The sequence below is a fragment of the Leuresthes tenuis genome, unplaced genomic scaffold (genome assembly GCF_036924035.1).
Source record: "Leuresthes tenuis unplaced genomic scaffold, fLeuTen1.0.hap1 SCAF_2, whole genome shotgun sequence".
NCBI classification, from domain to species: Eukaryota; Metazoa; Chordata; class Actinopteri; order Atheriniformes; family Atherinopsidae; genus Leuresthes; species Leuresthes tenuis.
The window spans coordinates 38694629-38709476 of record NW_027325356.1 but is presented as its reverse complement, the minus strand read 5'-3'; the positions used below and the strand labels follow the sequence as shown (position 1 = coordinate 38709476).

The window sequence follows — 14848 nt, the reverse complement described above, 5'->3', positions numbered from 1 at the left end:
GCAGCTAGGGGGTGAAAATGCATTTGTCTGTCATTTGACATTGTAAAAAGCTTGATTTAAAATACTGATTGTCATTGCAAGTAAATTCTACTCAATAATGAAATGTTTGAACCCAAAAACTTTTCAGTAGTTCAGAGTTTAATATAGACCTGAGGAAATTGTGAGCTAACAATATTTCTGAATGATGTTACCTGGTTGTTTATATTGATTGTGTGTTTCTACTCGCCCTAACGGACGATATCAGCAGTGGTTTTAAAGTTAATGTATTTTAGCTCAATAAGTAAAAATGTTAGATGTTGTAATGTTGATAAAAATGAGAGGACCAGTGTTTGTGCAAAGAAACATCTGTGTGTATACATCCTTGGATGCATATGGTCATATCCTCTGTGTTTTCAGGAGATAAAAAATCATGATGTGGGATCAGAGTTGTGCATTTTAAGACACAAAGTGGCCACTGCAGAGACTTGCTGGACCCCAGTTAGTTTGTCCTATTTCTGACCTGAATCCTGAATTGTATAACAGCATCCTGAATCCTGAATCCTGTTGTAATTAAACCTTTACTTAAAAAACCTACTCTTGATTCAGAAGTGTTGGCCAATTATCGACCTATATCCAATCTCCCTTTTTTGTCTAAAGTTCTTGAAAAAATAGTTGCAGTTCAACTTTGTGATCATTTACATAGAAATATTCTGCTTGAAGAGTTTCAGTCAGGATTCAGAGTGCATCATAGCACAGAAACAGCACTGGTGAAGGTTACCAATGATCTCCTCTTAGCCTCTGATAGCGGACTTGTTTCTGTGCTTGTCCTGTTGGATGTCAGTGCTGCATTTGATATGATCGATCACAGCATTCTGTTGCAGAGACTTGACCATGTTATTGGGATTAAAGGAACTGCATTAGGCTGGTTTAAGTCATATTTATCTGATATATTCCAGTTTGTTCTTGTAAATTAAGAATCTTCCTCACACATTGGAGTAAGTCATGGAGTTCCTCAGGGTTCTGTGCTTGGACCGATTCTTTTTACTTTGTACATGCTTCCATTAGGTAACATTATTAGACAGCATGGCATAAATTTCCATTGTTATGCTGATGATACTCAGCTGTACTTATCTATGAAACCAGATGAAACCAATAGGTTGGTCAGACTAAAAGCCTGTCTTAAAGACATAAAGACCTGGATGACTCAGAACTGCCTGTTTTTAAATTCAGACAAAACTGAAGTTGTTCTCTTTGGACCTGAGCGCTTCAGGGAGAAATTCTCAAGTTATATAGTTACTTTAGATGGTATTTCCTTGGCTTCTAGCTCTACAGTGAGAAACCTTGGAGTTATTTTTGACCAGAATTTATCATTTGATGCACATGTAAAACTGGTTTCTTGGACTGCCTTCTTTCACCTTCGTAATATTGCTCAAATCAGGAACATCCTGTCTCTGGGTGATGCAGAGAAACTAGTTCATGCATTTGTTACTTCAAGATTGTACTACTGTAATTCTTTATTATTGGGCTGTCCCACATATTCTCTGAAAAGCCTCCAGCTGATCCAAAATGCTGCAGCCAGAGTTCTGATGAGAACTAACAGGAGAGATCATGTTTCTCCAGTTTTAGCTTCTCTTCATTGGCTCCCTGTTAAATTCAGAATAGAATTTAAGATTCTTCTCCTCACATATAAAACTCTTAATGACCGAGCTCCATCATATCTTAAAGATCTCATTGTAAGATATTTTCCTAACAGAGCACTTCGCTCCCAAACTGCAGGTTTACTTGTTGTTCCCAGAGTTTCTAAAAGTAGAATGGAAGGTAGAGCCTTCAGTTATCAGGCCCCTCTTTTGTGGAATAAGCTGCCAGTAAATGTCCGGGAAGCAGACATCCTTTCCACTTTTAAAATTAGGCTTAAAACTTTCCTTTTTGATAAAGCTTATAGTTAGGGATGGCTCAGGTAATCCTGAAACTGAAGCTGAATCCTGAAGCTGCTATAGGCTTAGACTGCTGGGGGACCTCATCTGTCACACCTTTCCTCACTTTGCTCTCTTTTTCCCCCTGTTTAAATTCTCAAATGATATTATGTACATGTGACATTATTGTGGTTATGAACTTGTGTTTCCCTGTTCCAACAGGTATCCTTTGAATGGTGTTATGATGTTTTTCCCCCCTCTTTTCCCTCTTTTCTGTCTTCTCAAACCCCAGCTGGTCGAGGCGGATGGCCACCCTTCCTGAGTCTGGTTCTGCCAGAGGTTTCTTCCTGTTAAAAGGGAGTCGTTCCTTTCCACAGTCGCCACAGGCACGCTCAGGACGGGAGATTGGACTGAAGATGAGTTTCGGTGCAATCTGTTGGTTTCCTTAGCTAGGATATTATTTTTTGAATTGGCTCTATACGAATGAATTGGATTATGATTACAATGAATTGAATTCCAATTGGCTTGAATTGGACTATATTATTTAAGTGCCTTGAGATGACAATTGTTGTAATTTGGCGCTATATAAATAAAATTGAATTGAATTTAATTAAATTGAATCCACAATCTTCTGCTGCTCCTAACAAATGGATGTGATCCTAATGGAGCATTTAATGATTTACATCCATCTTGATTGATACAGATAACTGCCCCACAATCAGTACATCCCTAGTTGCAACAGTTCCTATTTTATTGCTCTGACCTGTCCGTTATCTGTCGTTGGACAGATGTGTCATTCAGCTCAGACACCTGTGTTGTTTTCTGTGCTGCAGTTTCTGTGGTAGCACAGTGAGTCATGATGGCAGTTTAAATCTTCACCTTCAACCTGAAGACAGTAAAGAGCTGAGTGCACTAGCTGCCCTAGTTCTTTCAACTTTGGCTGATCAATAATCAAAATGTTTAAATAAAAATGAATCAAGATAGAAGCAACTCTGCATGTTAGCATATTTTGTTTTATGATCAGGTGCCTGAATATCTAAAGAATGATGATCAGCTGCCTTTTAAATTGATTACATTCCTGCCTGTGCTTCAAGTGACTTTTATAAAGAACGATTATCTCTTTGCCTGCTAACTGAAATGACTAATCTTTAAAATGATACTGTCTTTACAGGATACGAGGAGACACAGTTGAAGCTTTGAATGCAGTTTTATTCAAGTGCTTGGGTTGCATATGCATCACATGCATTTATCCCTATGCAACACTAGACAAACATCACCCTTAGGGTTATATAGGGTTGCAAATTAATCACATGGTTTTCATAAATGGTTAAGGTTTATTCCTGACTTGTCTACTAGCTGACTTCTTTATAGAATAATGTTGTCCAAACTTCTGAATTACTGCTTGTTACATGCACTTACAGCCAAATTTCATATTAAAACTGATGGTGTGACTCAGGAGATGACTTGCTGCGCCGGCCAGCCTTTGGGTGTGACTGTGTGAAAGTGTTTATGAGTGTGAGGCTGGTGCTGCTGGATGTGACTAAACAGAGTTGCCTCCTTGGAAAAATAATTTTTGTTCATCTTTGATGTTACCAGTCACATTCATATTCCCTAAGACAGTCAGATATCACACAAAACTTAAAAGATAACAGTTGTTTTCAGTTAACTGTTTCCAGTCAATATATAATACCTTCTGTGAAGTACACTTAAACACTGTTTAACATGTCTAACTGTTACATTTGTTGTTTTTACAGGTTATTAGTGGGTGCCCCATATGAAATGAATGGACCTTACCAGACAGGGGATGTTTATAAATGTTCACTGAGCAAACGAATCAATGGCAACGGTTGTTCAAAGCTCAATTTAGGTACAGTATTACAAAACACCACTCAGTTTTTACCGCAGCACTGGAAGATGCATACACTACATACAGTAACAGAGACAATCATAGGCACAACATCTGGATAGATGTGTGTATGCATTTGTTGAATTTATGTTAATTTCTGCTGACTTTGCAGCATTATGTTTTGTTTATGTAAACATCACGGTGACATGTGTGAGACAGAAGTGTGAGTACCATACCAACCATTCCACATTTTATTATATTTTTAAATGGTTTATGTACATTTCCACATGTGTCTTTTACCACATATTTTACTGCATGCTTCTTCATACGGGCTGCACGTGTTGCGTTGGTTAGGTACTCACATGAAGCTGAGTCAAGTAAACATTTAGATGTGAGGATGTGGATGCTGTTTTGACTGGCCAGACTGCAATAACAAACCAAAGTACCAGATGGTGGAGCCTCTGTTTGTACTCTGAAAGATTGTGCATGCATGGAAGAGTGTGTCTGAGATTCTCCCAGTAAAATCAATTTTCCCTCAAGGAAGGATATCTTTGACCAATGTATCAGAGCGAAAGGACAAGATGAGGCTGGGAATGACACTCACATCTAACCCTAAAGACAACAGCTTTGTGGTGAGATTGACTTGATGAGTTATCATGCTCAGTAATGTTGTGCTTCTGTAAAGCGTTTTGAGTAAATAAGATGTTTGATATGACTGCAGTTGTCAAAATGGAAAAAAAGAAGACTCCCACAAGACTGCATTTTGATTACATGTTACTTGTTATACTGCTGCTGTCCCTACAGAAGTTCTCCAACAGCATAGCATTTTTTAAATATACTGAGGTCGATGAGGCTGTCTGTATAAATGCTTTCTTTTATGTTTCAGGCTTGTGGGCCGCTATGGTCTTATGAGTGTGGCAGCTCTTACTACAGTACGGGAATCTGCTCCAGAGTCAATGCAAGCTTCAAGTTCTCCAGAACGATTGCCCCTGCCTTTCAGAGTAAGCTTTGAAATGTCTTTCATCAAAGATTCATGGATGGATCTAAGTCATAGCAAGGCTATATCTTCTTTTATAGAAATAGATTTCCCTGACATCTGCTTATGTCTCTGTTTTAAAAATATTCAGGATGTGAAACCTATATGGACATTGTGATCGTCCTTGATGGTTCAAACTCCATCTACCCCTGGTATGAAGTCCAGGCTTTTCTCATCAACATTCTTCAGAAGTTCCATGTTGGACCTGGTCAAATACAGGTGTGTATAAATTGAAAAAATAGAAACAAAGATCAGTTTTTTTGTCTTTGTACAGCGCTGTGCTGTCTCCTTGAGTTAAATTAGATAACCGAGCACTGAGCAATTGTTAAGAGCTCTATAATCTTGGTTTTTTTGGGGGGGATCAGGTTGGAGTCGTTCAGTATGGCGAGAAGGTGGTCCATGAATTCAAACTGAGTGACTACAAATCAGTTGAGGATGTGGTGAAAAGGGCACGGAGCATCAACCAGCGAGGCGGAGAGGAGACCAACACAGCTCTTGGCATCAACACAGCACGGTACAGCTTCTATGCATACTGATGAGCAACTCTATTTAATTAGTTTTCCCTTCTGCCATTTATTTCACTTAACATATGACCCATTCTCACAGATCTCAAGCTTTCAAACATGGAGGTCGGCGTGGTGCCAAGAAGGTTATGATAGTGATAACTGATGGAGAGTCACATGACAGCGCTGATCTCCAGCAAGCCATAGAGGACAGTGAGAAGGATGGCATCACCCGTTATGCCATTGCTGTGAGTCTGCGAGACCCATTATTCACATGATTTAGATGGTTTCCAATTTGAGTTTTAACTTGGTTTTCTGATGGCTAATACATTTTCTGCTCAGCTTTGAACCACCATAAACAATACTGAGGTGATCTCATGGTGTTCTGCTAAAGATCGTCTTTCAAGGGTTAGAATGGAGCCAAAATACTTAGTGAAGTTTAACATGCAGTTAAAGGTGTAAATTATCCTCTTCAGACCACATAGTCATTGGTTAGGGCCACTGCTGGTGGAGCTAATAGCTCACTTGATTTCTTACAATGGCTAAGCTCAGTATGGCCATGTGGGCAAAAACTGAAGTAATTTGGTTGAAAACCGACTAAAATACTCTGGATTCCTCTCAAAGAATGCCTTTGCCAAGCTGTTGTAGCACTACCAGTAACAATGCTGGTTGTCACTTCTCAAGTATTTCAAGCACACGTTGACAGATTGTTATGTCTTAACTCCACAGGTGCTTGGCTACTACAACCGCAGAGGGATCAATCCTGAAGCCTTCCTCAAAGAAATCAAGTACATTGCCAGCGACCCAGACGACAAACACTTCTTTAATGTGACAGATGAGTCAGCCCTGAAAGACATTGTGGATGCACTTGGAGAACGCATCTTCAGTTTGGAAGGTTGCACAAATGATTCATTTTAATTCACTAATCAGAAACATACTGCTTTGTTTGCATGAAAATCTTTAAGCTGGAGAAGAATAAATCTTAATAATCATTATTCCAAATCTACACAGACTTATCTCCTTTTAGTAGAAAAAATAATTATTTAATTATTTAGCAAGCAAAAATTTAAAAATTTGCTGGTCAAAGCTTCTAAAATCCTGGAATATATTAGGATTTTTTCGATTTAAAATGCCATTCTTATACATTTCTGTTCATTTCTAAAAATTATAGTGATCATTTCTTGCAGCCCTAGTGATGATGCTACAACAGTACCTGAAAAATCTCTTAAATTTGACATGTTTACATTGAGACTCCAATGTTATTCTTCTTAGATAATGACTGTGGCTTGAAAATGAAGTGTCCCTGCTGTTGCAGTGCTTCAGAACTCTAAAAGTCAGACTTGTTTACTCAGGAACCAGTAAGAATGGGACAGCGTTTGGCCTCCAGATGTCTCAGGCAGGATTTTCCGCCCACAACGTTGAGGTGAGTCTGACTTCAGCTACCCCGTTGTCTCATACCATCTGTCAGTGTGTAAAACAACACACATTGTCTCAATTTCTGGCACATCATAAGTCTTACTATTTATCACTTTCACCCCCCTGAGATGCCTGCTGTGTGGCCCCCGAGGTTTGGGTCACCAAGATTTAGGAGCCACTGACAGGCAGACAGACATTTTTCCACTTCAACCATGCAGTGATGGGAAATCAGAAACCACTTGTTCCTTAGGGAAACATATTAGTGAAGGGCCCAGACAGGATTGAGACAGTGCTACTTCAGAATGACTTGTTTTCTTTTTACTTCCTGAAACTTTTTGCTTGGACCTGAGAGCAGATAGTTTCAGGTGAGCTGGCTTTCTGTGTGACACAGCTGGAAGAGGAAGATAAGGCACAACTCCTCTACTGTACCTGCTGGTCATACCAGAAAATCAATTTTCATTCTTCTCCTCCTGGCTTTGCTGATGCAACTGCTTTGATTTTCCAGCTGCCCTTCACAAAGGGGACCTGGAAGGGGATCACTCATTTGCCATGGGAGAAATACATATATCCAACATATAATGAATACTGAATATTTACAGCTGGGTGGCAGGAATGACTGGAAACTGTGTCCACAGGGCCAGATTCCAGAGATGCTCAACAGCACAAGCTTGAGTGTTGAGAGTAGGATAATGTTTTGGAAAGAATGTTGATGCAAAAAAGCAGTCCTGAGGGCCCAGATGGTTTTCGTGAATGTGATTAGTGCCAACTTTGAGGAGGCTTATATTATATGCTTTACAGACGTCTCATGCATTTGTTCCTAATCTGTTTCCTGTTACTAAATGATGATGAAATAGAACATCAGACCTCCTTTAATACATATTTCTTGTTTGTTAAATGGGTATGATATTTTATAGTAATTATTTCATATTTTCCCTATATTTCCTTTCAAATGTATGTAGAACCACAGCTCATTGTCTTCCAGGACAATAAAGAGTCGACATTATAATCAAAGTGGGGCATATGACCGTTCATGTCAGGCTGCAGCAGAAATAGGTCACTGGTTCATGAGGTTGAACTGTTTTGGGGTTTCATCCATTTGCCATGGAGACCATTTTGGTCAAAACAGAAAACCACACTGGCATAACGTTGCTGTTAAGGAGTGACGTAGTGCAAGCGTGGTAAGCACACAATTCCATCTCTCAGGAGGGAATCACAAGTCTTCCAGCACATGCTAATACCCTGGAAAGTGTGTTGTCGGCAGTATTGTGTACAGCAAGGAAAAAAACAGATCTCATTAAGCAGAGAAACCCTACAATCACAATGTCAGAATAACAAAGTATACTTATTCATGGAATATAGAAAATCCTGTCTCTACCCCTCCTGGTGGTTACAGCTAATTGCACTGGCTGGTTTGTTTCCTTTTTTTAAATGACAAATTGAAGAATACACAATCAAGATTTTGAAGTGGGTTCATAACAGATTATGAGATAAATCTGAATGCTATCTGTGTTGTAGCTTAGTTTATATCCCACTTTATTGCTTATTCCATAGCATTAAGAGAATCACTATCATGCTCACTGGAAGGTTTGTTGTGGCTCTTGGCTGTTGTTATGGGTGAATCAGTCAATGTGAGTAATAGTAAACAGTCTCAAGGAATAAAACAACAAAATGAGCCCTGCTTTAAGAACTTGTGTTGTCCAGGATGTGATTATGTGTTGTATTTGTAGATAAGCTGGAAGAGGTTGATGGTACCAACAGATTGTCATTCCCAAGTTGTCACACATCGACACTTTGTCAAGAGTACTTTGTCTCAGTCATGAGTGCAGGAGCGACCCATTTCCCATCACTTTATGACACACAGGAAACAGTTCTTCCGCCAATTACCTTCTGCTGCAGTAAGAAATGGGAGAGCCAATATAAAATGGTACAACTAAAATATTAGTGATTCTCATTAAAAGTAAATGAAAACATCATTAGCGCTGGCTTATTCAGAAGTAGAACAAACCACACAAGGAGGTCAAAGGGCAGGAAGGAGCTAGACAACCGACTCCTATGCATGAGCCTCATGTTTAGCTCCAGCCTTTAGGATTGCTGTTTTTCACTCCTTCTCTTTTTTATACTGTATCTTCATTATAACTTTTGGTCTTTATTTTCACCTATTTTTTGTTTCTACTACTGCACTACTTCATTACATATTAAGAATACTTGGTTAAGTTAGGCATCATAAATTAAATCTTTCTGTGGAAAGCTTTGCCAACATTTCCACACTGCGTTGGCGATGCAACCTACAACTATACGCGACCAGCTTGGGAAACCCTGCAGGTCTAAAAGTGACACCTTGGGGCTACCCTCTGGGTTTCAAACCAATTCCAGACCAAACGTCAGAATATGACGACTTGTGACTGAAAACCGGTTGTTACTGGATCTGAAAACAAAGAAGGACTCTCAGGGCGAAATGTGACAGGGAAAATGAGTTCTGTAGTAAACTACAGCTGCAGGCTGTGTGTGTGGTTTATTTTTAAAGTCGTGATACATTGTGAATTGTATTTTATGTTTGTAATGGTTATGAATCGTGGTGATATTAAAGGTGGAACACAGCTTCTTCATGCTGGAAATGGCCGGTACACTGCTGATTTTCTTATTGATCCAGTGAGAGATGTGGCAGAAAAAGAAAGGGAAAATCATTTTGTTTTTAGTACCCTTTTTGAATTAGTCTTTCTTTCTTTCTTTCTTTCTTTCTTTGTTTCTTTCTTTCTTTCTTTCTTTCTTTCTTTCTTTGTTTCTTTGTTTCTTTCTTTCTTTCTTTCTTTCTTTCTTTCTTTCTTTCTTCTTTCTTACTGCAATATAAAAGATAAAGGTCCATTTGTATACTTTCAACACCAAAACTGTGTCTGTGGCTGTCTAAATAGAAGTGATGAAAAAGGTATTTGTGATTAGAGTTTTTCTCATGTCTTTTTAAAGTAATTCAAAACTGTTGTACATCTATGTTTATGGCTGTTTTAAAGGTTACATTTCACTGACTATTCTATATTAGCCTGCCTAACATACATTTCAAGCATAAGCACTATACTGCTCCTTACCAACAGGATGGGATATTAGTGGGTGCTGTTGGTGCTTACGACTGGAACGGAGCAGTGCTGAAGGAAACGCGACAGGGGAAGGTGGTCCCTCCTAAGTCATCCTACACTGAGGAATTTCCAGAAGAGCTCAAAAATCATGGTGCCTACTTGGGTGAGTAGCATCATTTGAAAAATACTATCAAAAGCTGAAAAATTAGGACAATGGTTAGAAATTTGGTTAGAGATGAGATGAAATGCAGTGACGGTGAATTATTTCAAGCTTGGAGACCACTTCCCATTGTCATTAGCAATTACCTTCTGTTTACATCCTTATTTTTTTAGTAGAGGCATGTATGGTTGCCCCAATAAAAGACCTGTGGTTTAGCACCACTTGTCCTAGCTGCAACCCTTCCCATTACATTTTACCCATTGCTTGTGTGCTCATATCCACCCTCATCTTATTTCATCACCACAGACCTCTGCTTTTACCATCAGTGCTTTATATCTGAGCTTATCCACCAGGCTGCCAGTGGAAGCCAATCTAGGATCTAAAGACATAGAGATTGGATGCATAATTTTGGACCAGCAGGAAGAAAGTTCAAGCTGGGGAAAAAGAGGTATTGAAAAGAGAGATGAAAGTGGAAAAGAATACAAGTGGAATCTTCAATTGGAAAATAAGGAATCAAAGAAAAGGAAGCCAGAGGAATCAGATCATCAACTTTTGCGTAACTTTTGCGTAACGTCACGGCATTTAATGATTTTCCTTGACTCGTGGAGATCACTGCGATGAAATTCAACCCAAAGGGCAGGTCCATCTATCATTGATCTTACATCTTAGTGCAATTATATATGTACTGTCAAGGAGTTGATCAGCCTAATTCACAATTTCAGTCTTTTCATCTACATGCAAAGATTGTTGTGTGTAACTCAGGAGGAGTAATTTGTGCTTGTATTTGCATGTGTTTCACATAATCAGGTTACACTGTAACGTCTGTGGTGTCAGCCAGAAACGGTCGTCTGCTTGTAGCAGGAGCGCCACGATTTAACCACACCGGCAAAGTCATCATCTTTACTCTGAAGAATTCGGGCAACCTCACCATCCTGCACTCACTCAAAGGCCATCAGGTACAGCTGTATCCAGCCCTTAACCACTGTTTTAAAAAGGTTTTCATCTGTTTGCCGCTAGCACTTCAGTGCAGTCCTTATGTCAGCTTCAAAAGTAAAATACAGTGCAACAAGGTATAGATAATTATTGTTATTCAACAATACATTACCAGTTAGTAATAAAAACCTTCTATGTGTCCATTAGCAACAGCCATGTTGATTATACAACCACCTGGGGGCACTAAAGTTTGCTCTTTTCAATTTCTAGATGAAATGGTGTCAACTGATTAGTAAATAATCCAGTAATATTCTTAACATAGCAAAATAAACTCACTTACACTCATCATTCTTCAGTAGCAAGCTGATTTGTTTGTTATAAATTTCTTTCTTTCTTTCTTTTTTCACATTTTATTACCAAATATATCCTCTAGATTTCACTTTGGAAAGTATTAGAATAATTCCAAATAATGAACTTATAAAATTCGAAATAATTGCTGGAAAACTTACCGTATCATGTAGCATTTTTCATCCGAAAATGCCAATAGCCACAAAGACTTTCATTTTGAAATTGAATCTTAATAGAATAACGGTGTTCCACTGCTGAAGTCCAAATGACAAAAACATACTAAAGGGAATGGTGGCGCAGATTGATATGTGAACCAAATCACTGTATGTGTAGCATTGTATTATCTATTACTGTTTATGTTCTTGGACAATTTTGTTCAGTGAATTATTATTATTGACTCTGAGTGAAGATAAAGGATAATTTATTGGACAAGGCACACCAAGTTTAAAAATGGTCATAATTTAAAGAGGATGTGGCTCTTAGTGACAAGTACACTCATACCTGGCAACCCTTCAGAGATTGCAATCCTGAAGCGATCTTGCAGCAGCTTACATTGTACTATATCAGCAACAAGTCATCCAGAACACCAAATGTTTTTTCTGTAGAAATGGTCTCACAACTCTCAAGCAAAGAGCTTTTTATTTTAAGAGCAGATGTTTCTAATCTGGAAACCAATAGATGAGGTTTCATCTGCTCCAGTGACTGATCCAGACTCTCAGTAAAGCTCACACAGCCTGAGCATCAACAAAAGCATCAGGATTGACTGCTTATTGTGACTCAACACGGAATGCCATTTGCTTACAATGTTCAAGTTCAAAAGTCACCCGAGTTCATCAATAAATCATCAAACACGAACAAGATGTGGCTCAACAAACAGCAAGAAAGTATCACAAGCACGCAGTGACATTTGTTGTTAATTTGAATTGATCAGAGAAAAGCACATTTCCAGGCTGGAGTGTATTCATCTTTTTAAACTACTTTTTAAACTAATATGTGCATGCATTCATGTTGTTTCTTTCAGATTGGCTCCTACTATGGTAGTGAGATTGCACCTGTAGATATTGATGGAGACGGTATAACTGACAACCTTTTAGTGGCGGCTCCGATGTTCTTCAATGCAGGCTTGGAGAAAGGAAAGGTCTACATCTACAGAGTAACAGAGCTGGTAGGTTGAAACTCTACAATTACACAGATGTTGTCCACAGACAGGTTTTAATCATCTTTGGGTTAAACAACCCACTTACACAGAATTGGGTCAGCACCTGTTCAAACTCAAGACTTTTCCGGCATTTTCAAAACCAACCTCACCAGAAGGGTCCAGTAACACACACTAAGCCAGACTCCGGTGCCACAGTTAACACACTGACATGCTGCAGGCAGGCAGTTGACACACAACCCTGTCCAGATTAAAGGTCCAGATCAAAAGAAGGAACTTTGCTATGCCAGCGTGCAGACTTTATTGGATGTGTAGAATGAACTCATGGGGAAACTATTCTGCCCCTTCTAAACCCATTTCCAGCAAACCATTTGGAGGCGAGAACTTTCTTTAATAGAAGGAAATTTCCCGGTGTTCCAGGTCTGTCTCACTCGTTGGAATAATGATTGCCCTCAGCTGCTTTGAATCCACTGAGCAGGCGTAGACAAGGTATTTAAATATCTGGCATGACCCAGACCACATCACAGGTGGCACCCTCAGCTTAAAAACAAAGCACCAAAAGAAATCACCCTTTAACAAATTGTGTCATCAGACAGAAAAGCCACATGTTCAGGACAGTTAATAATCAGGATGTGGTTAACTCAGGTGTTGATGGAGATGCTGCTCACTCAGTGATCTTGTCTGGAAAAATACTTGAATGCATCTCTGTGGTCACACTGAATGTTTTATAACTACTCCATGATTCTGCAGATTTAACATGAGAAAAATGCACAAATCCATTGAAAAAGCCTGTTTGTGTGTGCTGTGTTTTCACTTTTTAGCCATACTGCTGGTCAGTCCAGATAAACTTTTTTGCACACTACAGATAAGACTATATGTGCATATATGTATACAGTTTTTACCGTTATACAGTTTATTCATCTGCTTTCTTTTAATTTCTGAAATGATTCAATTGTTTTTTCTACATTTTGCCTGTTAAGGCTGCAATAATCAACATTTTGAGCTTGTGATTTTTCGTTTGTGTAAGGTGTAGCTTGTAGTGACAAACACATACGGTAAGTATTATGCATTCCTTCCAGCTCGATGGAGCTTGCACCTCATTGCTTTGTTTTTTTCAAGGCTAGAAAAAAAAGGCTGAGCCCTAAACTTCAACAGAATATTCAAACCGTTGTTGAAAAGGAAAACAACAACAACTGTGGAACAACAAATCTCACCCACAGATGTAATCAGCAGTATCGGTGCATCTGTTGAGTTGCACACAAATACTGCTGATTTCTCTGTGAATAAGCCTGACTGATGGCAACGTCTCTTCTTAGATAAAGACATCAAGTGTAGGCAGGATACATGATAAGCAGAAGCAAAACATTTTTCTTCTTTTTCAAACTTATCTCGTTAATATTTAGAGTTTTTAATTGGAATTAACTTGCTTTCACATCTCTTAAATCTATATAACTTTTTGTCCTGAATGGCCCTAATAAACAGCTGTACATAACAGGTAATAACAGGTAACTGGTAATAAAACTGTATACCAACTCACATTTTGTTTCTACTGTCCCAAAGTGACCCAATCTCCTGAGGATATTTTCCTGTTATACATTTATTTAAACTATATGAAGAGGATGCCTCGACCTATCGGAGTGTATGGTTGGTATAGATACAGTCATGCAGTCAGAACAGAAGGCTGAGAATTGATTGATTAAAGTACAGAAAATAAAAACATTTCAAAGCTTAATTTATCCTAAAGCCTGGCAGATAATCAAAAAAAAAATTAGTTCACTTGCACATAGAAGTACCATCTTTAACTCAGCCACTGTAGACTGCTCATGACCCTTTATTGGCTCCTCACAAACCATGTGTTTCAAATTTAAACAGTCTGAATATACATTTTCCCCATTTCTCTGTCACTCTCCCCCTTTGTCACACATGCACACATCAGGTAGCCGAGAAGTTAAAGCTGCCTTCCTAAATCAACTATTCTTACATTTATTCAACTGAAAAAACAAGTTATCTCATGTTTCATCTGGCAGCCCAGAATTTTATAACTCTGGGATTTTTGATGCCAAGTGGAGTAGCGATATGCATGACTACTGATGGACTCTGTATTTGGCTCCTTTAAGTCAGACTGTTGTCTGAAAAATTTTCCAGAAGGGTAGTTGCTTTCAAAGACATGGATATCTTCCATCTGACTTAACAATCGCTAAGAATAGAACTTCAAATAAATATGCTAAGCTGAGGTAAAGTTCCTTAGTTTTTTGTTGCCAGATGTTTGAGTTCAAACGGGAAGTATTAAGGAGTAATGTGGAAAACACAGAGGTCGATCCAAACCTGACCTTACGTTTGATCAGAAGAAAGATTAAAACAAAAAAAACAAACAAAAAAAACCTTTTTAGCCACTTTTCCTGTTTAAATTACAGCAGGATTTGTCATTTTAAGTTGGTTTTGAGATAATTAAAACTACAAAATTCAGCTGGATTTAGGACAGAGAGAACA

At 38.6% G+C, this 14848-nt stretch overlaps 2 protein-coding genes and 1 pseudogene across 2 annotated transcripts in view; 1 reads left to right on the top strand and 2 right to left on the bottom strand.

Moving 5' to 3' along the window:
* The window catches only part of tdp1 (tyrosyl-DNA phosphodiesterase 1), a 330936-nt gene that overhangs the window by 126422 nt on the left and 189666 nt on the right, over positions 1-14848 (bottom strand). The window lies entirely within an intron of this gene.
* itga11a (integrin, alpha 11a) overlaps positions 1-14848 on the top strand; it is a 64192-nt gene that overhangs the window by 27678 nt on the left and 21666 nt on the right. Inside the window, exons 3-13 of the mRNA XM_072381033.1 lie at positions 3647-3759; positions 4279-4370; positions 4625-4739; positions 4866-4993; positions 5140-5288; positions 5381-5525; positions 6007-6172; positions 6630-6700; positions 9780-9924; positions 10729-10877; positions 12224-12367. Coding sequence (XP_072237134.1) covers positions 3647-3759; positions 4279-4370; positions 4625-4739; positions 4866-4993; positions 5140-5288; positions 5381-5525; positions 6007-6172; positions 6630-6700; positions 9780-9924; positions 10729-10877; positions 12224-12367 — 1417 coding nt within the window. The remainder of the gene's footprint in view (positions 1-3646; positions 3760-4278; positions 4371-4624; positions 4740-4865; positions 4994-5139; positions 5289-5380; positions 5526-6006; positions 6173-6629; positions 6701-9779; positions 9925-10728; positions 10878-12223; positions 12368-14848) is intronic.
* The window catches only part of LOC140302299 (uncharacterized), a 334032-nt pseudogene that overhangs the window by 315688 nt on the left and 3496 nt on the right, over positions 1-14848 (bottom strand).